The sequence below is a fragment of the Pundamilia nyererei genome, unplaced genomic scaffold (genome assembly GCF_000239375.1).
Source record: "Pundamilia nyererei isolate P.nyererei 1_Seehausen unplaced genomic scaffold, PunNye1.0 scaffold00009, whole genome shotgun sequence".
NCBI classification, from domain to species: domain Eukaryota; kingdom Metazoa; phylum Chordata; class Actinopteri; order Cichliformes; family Cichlidae; genus Pundamilia; species Pundamilia nyererei.
Window position 1 is genome coordinate 1,462,612 of NW_005187410.1, and position 4,580 is coordinate 1,467,191.

At 40.4% G+C, this 4,580-nt stretch overlaps 1 protein-coding gene across 2 annotated transcripts in view; it reads right to left on the bottom strand.

Annotated features, from left to right (window-relative positions):
• The window catches only part of ptprna (protein tyrosine phosphatase receptor type Na), a 22,082-nt gene that overhangs the window by 10,587 nt on the left and 6,915 nt on the right, over positions 1–4,580 (bottom strand). For both annotated transcript variants that reach the window (XM_005723297.2, XM_013908389.1), the window contains exons 3-12: positions 3,001–3,111; positions 2,349–2,454; positions 2,112–2,259; positions 1,751–1,946; positions 1,355–1,507; positions 1,073–1,210; positions 914–948; positions 583–824; positions 248–334; positions 47–126 (exon numbers count right to left, since the gene is read on the bottom strand). In XM_005723297.2, the coding sequence (XP_005723354.1) occupies positions 47–126; positions 248–334; positions 583–824; positions 914–948; positions 1,073–1,210; positions 1,355–1,507; positions 1,751–1,946; positions 2,112–2,259; positions 2,349–2,454; positions 3,001–3,111 (1,296 nt within the window). The remainder of the gene's footprint in view (positions 1–46; positions 127–247; positions 335–582; positions 825–913; positions 949–1,072; positions 1,211–1,354; positions 1,508–1,750; positions 1,947–2,111; positions 2,260–2,348; positions 2,455–3,000; positions 3,112–4,580) is intronic.

Consider the following 4,580-nt stretch of genomic DNA (forward strand, 5'->3'; position numbering starts at 1 on the left):
ATGTACAGTATGTGGATAAATGCAAATCTGTGTTTTTGAGCCTTACCGGCTTTAGCAGCTACCTCTGCCGCCGTCATGTTGTGCTCATTTTGTCGGATACGGAAAGTCAGTGCAGGACCGACAACGCTGGCAACACATAAACACAGGGACACACATGTTGGATCGCCGAAAACTGCAAAAATACAGGAATTAAGAGTACAACAAACTAACTGTCTCTAAAGCATCTAACATACAACTACAGTGCTACCTAATGTTGATGAAGCTGCTTGTTGTCAAGTGTATTTTATCAGCCAGCAGCTCCAACATCTTGACTCCATCGTACAGACTCAGGGGACTACGAATGAAACAAACATCATTAATTTTGCAGTAAACACAAATTTTTAATAAATGTCTTGTTTTCTGCTTTTTACTTTTAAATAAATTACTATTAACGTTACACAACAGGCTATAATTAGACAGCGTTTATTAAAGCATCACTACACTAAAGAAATCATTAGTAACTCAAACAAAGTTTTTTTTCATGTTTTAGATGTGTTTACTATGAACCGAAGAACTGAGCGTTAAAATAGATCAAGTGCTGACCTCTGATTGGTGACAATGTACCCATACTCCTCTTTGGCCCCTGTGCTCTCCACTACTGGCAGCCCCTGTCCCTTAAAATCTAGTCCAGCTTCAGCGGGAGCAGCCTGCGGAGGCTGAGAGGCAGACGGGGGGAGGCTGGAACTCTTGGATGAAGGTGTAGCTTGAACTGAGGCAGTGGAGGGGACAGGGGCAACAGGAACAGGCTTCTCTGGCTTATTGGAAATGCTGTCTGTTTTTAACAGCTGAATATAAGGGGGAGAGGAGAAAACACGGCTATGTAAGAACCTACGATCACATTTTTTATGACTGCTATTAGTAGATGCTAACATACTTCCTTGAGGGTGTTGAGGTCTTTTTCGACTGGATCTATGAACACAGAGAAAATCTTTTTTACACAAATACTAAATAAAAAATGCTGGAAATTGTAGGGATTATGATATTTCTATATTTAAGAAATTGGGAATTTTTTTGTTTTGTTTTGGTTTATTACCAAGTTGGGGGGGTGTGCCAGTTTTGCCCTGATGCTGCAGCAGTGTGAGAGCTAGCTTGTAGAGCTGCTCCTGACTGAGGTCTCTTGGATTGACTCCGTACTTCTGCAAGACAGCCGACATCCTTTGGCGCAAGTCATCTAACACAGGATGGGATTACTGTTATTTTTGCACTAATCATTTTTCAAACATATTGGCAGATTATGTATGTGCATCTGTAGTTTAACTATGTGTGTCATTATGTTTATGCTGTATATATTTATGCTTGCGTTCCTTTTTCTCACCATTATTCCCAGACAGTGTGCTATAGTCCTGAAGAACTTTCTTAGTCTGCAAGGGTTGCTGCCTGCCTGCAGTACCAAGCCTCTCCTGTAGGGTGTAATCTTCCACATAGTCCACTGGTATATCCAGTTCCAAGTCGTCATAATAAGGCAGACCTGCTCATGAAAGCAGGTACAGCAGGAAACATCATTGTTTGTGATTGGCCCAAAAATGTGCCAGAGTTCTATCTTTTTTTTATGTCTATGGATACTTTCTGCATGAGAAATTGAGACTGAATAGTTTGTTTTTATATATTTAAGTGTATGCATTTAAATATTTTTTAAAATATCTATTTATCTTTGTGTTGAATTAGTAAAAAAAATTATGAAAAAAAGTAATTATGTTTAAAAAAAATTTACCTGCAGGAACCACGGAAGGAGCCCCTCTGTGGCGGTAAGACGGCTGTGCAGATGCCAGGTAAAGAGACAGAGCTTCCAGCAGCAGCTGCCTGTCACGATCACGCTCTCTCTGGTTGGTCTGGGACCTCAAAGAAGGGCGGGCATAAGCACCTGCTGAACCCATGAGAGATCTCTCTACTTCGTCTTGGTACCTATGCTGTGTTAGCAGAGACAGTACATAATACCTGTTATACCAGATGTAAACTGTGGCACATTATTATGTGTGTTACACTTATATGCAAAATTTTGTATACACCTGTTCATGAAGTGTTATAAATGACACAAATCCAGCTGCTGCCAATCACAGTGTGTGTTTTCATACCTGGAGGTACGCGTATGGGTCCATAGATGCTGTTTGCATGCGCAGTGGGGACTGAGGCGGCTCAACAATCATGTAGTCCACATATTTGCCACTAGGAGAAGCAGACGCTGATTTTGAACTTTGGTGGTGGGAGGAGGGCTGTTTGGACCTGGCGACCAAGAAAGAATCGACTAAATCTGTTATATAAATATGCAATTTCTTTCTCTGTCAATTTCAAAATAACTAAGGTGTACTTGCTGAGACAAGGATGAGGTGTTTGGCTTTGAGGGAAGTGTGGTATGAGGAACTCTTTTCAGCTCCTTTGACAAAATATATTGGGTGATGTCATCCTGCCATGACAGCCCTGCACACACAGATGGAAAATACATTTTAAAAAATAGCTGTTAGTAAAAGTGCAAGACTATGGTGTGTGTACAGATTACAGAAATACAGACAGAAAAAGGGGCACTGATATCTCTGTGAAGGTTCTCAGTCATCCAGGTCATCGTAGTCTAAGGAGCTTGCTAAGAAAAGCGTCTGGACTTCTTTAAGTTGCTTGAAGACGTTTCACTTCTCATCCGAGAAGCTTCTTCAGTTCTAAGGTCAAATGGTGGAGAGTCCCAGATATAAACCTAGTGGGAGTAACCCCCCACAGAGGGACAAAAGGACCCCCTAATGATCCTCTAATCATCAGGGGGTCATCAGAATCATCAGAAGCTTCTCGGATGAGAGGTGAAACGTCTTCAAGCAACTTAAAGAAGTCCAGACGCTTTTCTTTGCGGGCACTGATATCAATGCTCTTTGCTGACATTATGAATGAATAAAGCACTTTTTCGTTTTATTGCAGCTATTTAAAGGCATGTGGGTATTCACTTTAACACTTTTAGCTCTCTATTATGTTCAGTCTCACCTTCTAGCATGAGCTGTTTTAGAACTTCTTGCATCCTCTTCAGAACAGGAACTGACACCTGGTACTGGACCTGGTCCTGCTTAGAGGTTCGACACTGACCAAACAACCCATCTGAAATACACACATGAATACGGATGTAAATATGTAACCCCAAATTTGCCAAGGGCAGCCTCTCGAGTCCTGGTCCAGGATACAACAACTAAGCTGACAGTGATTTCACAATGCAGCAGGAAATCAACAGGTGTAAGTAACAAAATTTGGCTGACTTTTTATGTGGCTGTGTCAGTTGTGTCTCCGGACCCCCGTTGTACTACACCATCACTGGCATACTGACATGTCTGCTTACAGTTATGACAAAAAAGGCAGAGTGCAACGCTTAAACAGAAGGGAGCAATCGTTAACTTTTTTCCTCATTCAAAATGTCGGCTGTGTTAAAAAAGACCCCCAGGAGAAATTCCCCTCATAACAAAGACATTGCCATATTAGAGAAGCTATTATATTTTTTATATCTCAGTAAGCCTCTGAGAATGATCCTATTATTTCATAAGACATCAAGCGAAGTTCAGTTTTTTGTGCTTTTTGTGATTTAACCGTATACATTTCAATACAAATGGTTCCACTGACACTGCTTTGGAGGTTATTTAGTCATAGCTGTAATTCATATGGTGGCCCACACTACACTAGCCCACAGTAGTGAGTCATAGTTTTGAAGTTCAGCCCACACACTTGTCACAATCCTTTTGAAGAGCTCCTGTCGCCATCTGTGTGTGTAAGTGCTTTTGAAAAATTGAAGTCGCTAACTTGCAGGTACCTTCATGGCAACAGAAATATTAATAGCATATTCTCAGGATCACCTGTGGACAGTTTTCTCTCTTTGTTATCATAAACCGCATGCATCGTCATAGATCTGCTCTTCAGCGATAAATTACTGGGATCTTAATAAAGTTAGTATTTGCTGCACTTGCACTTAGGTAATCAGTGCAATGCAATAGGAATTGCTCCTATAAATTATAAATAAACTGTTTGGGTTACATGGAAAAGGTCTGGAATCAGTGCTTAAAAAAGTGTATGCTCACTTTTGTAAGCATCTAACTCACTTGGGTGAGTTTATTGCAAATGAAACGCTGTGAAAAGTCTAAATCAGATATAGAAGGCTTGTGTTTCTAATCTGTATACTCAGTGAATTAGGACCTAGATTGCTGAAATGCTATGTGATAGGAATAAAGATAAAACCGAGCAGGCTATGCTTTAACTGGTGCACTGATGAGTCACCACAGCCACTACACCAGCTAAATCTCACACAACCCACTTTGCCACACTGAGATAGTGAATTGTTTTAGTGAACAGATTAGAGAGGATTAAGGTGTTTTTATAGCCACGCATTTTGTATGAAACAGCCCAGCTTTTATTTTTTCAATTGAAAACTCAGGAGCAGTGTAGAAAGTGTTACACATGCACTATGTCAGGTCAGGTATTGATTTAAAAAAATGTTTGCCCAAAAAGAAAATATGAATTCAGTTCCAGCTTGTTATTGCTTTAAGAAACAGTCACTAAAGGTAAAGAAATGATACCTACAGAGT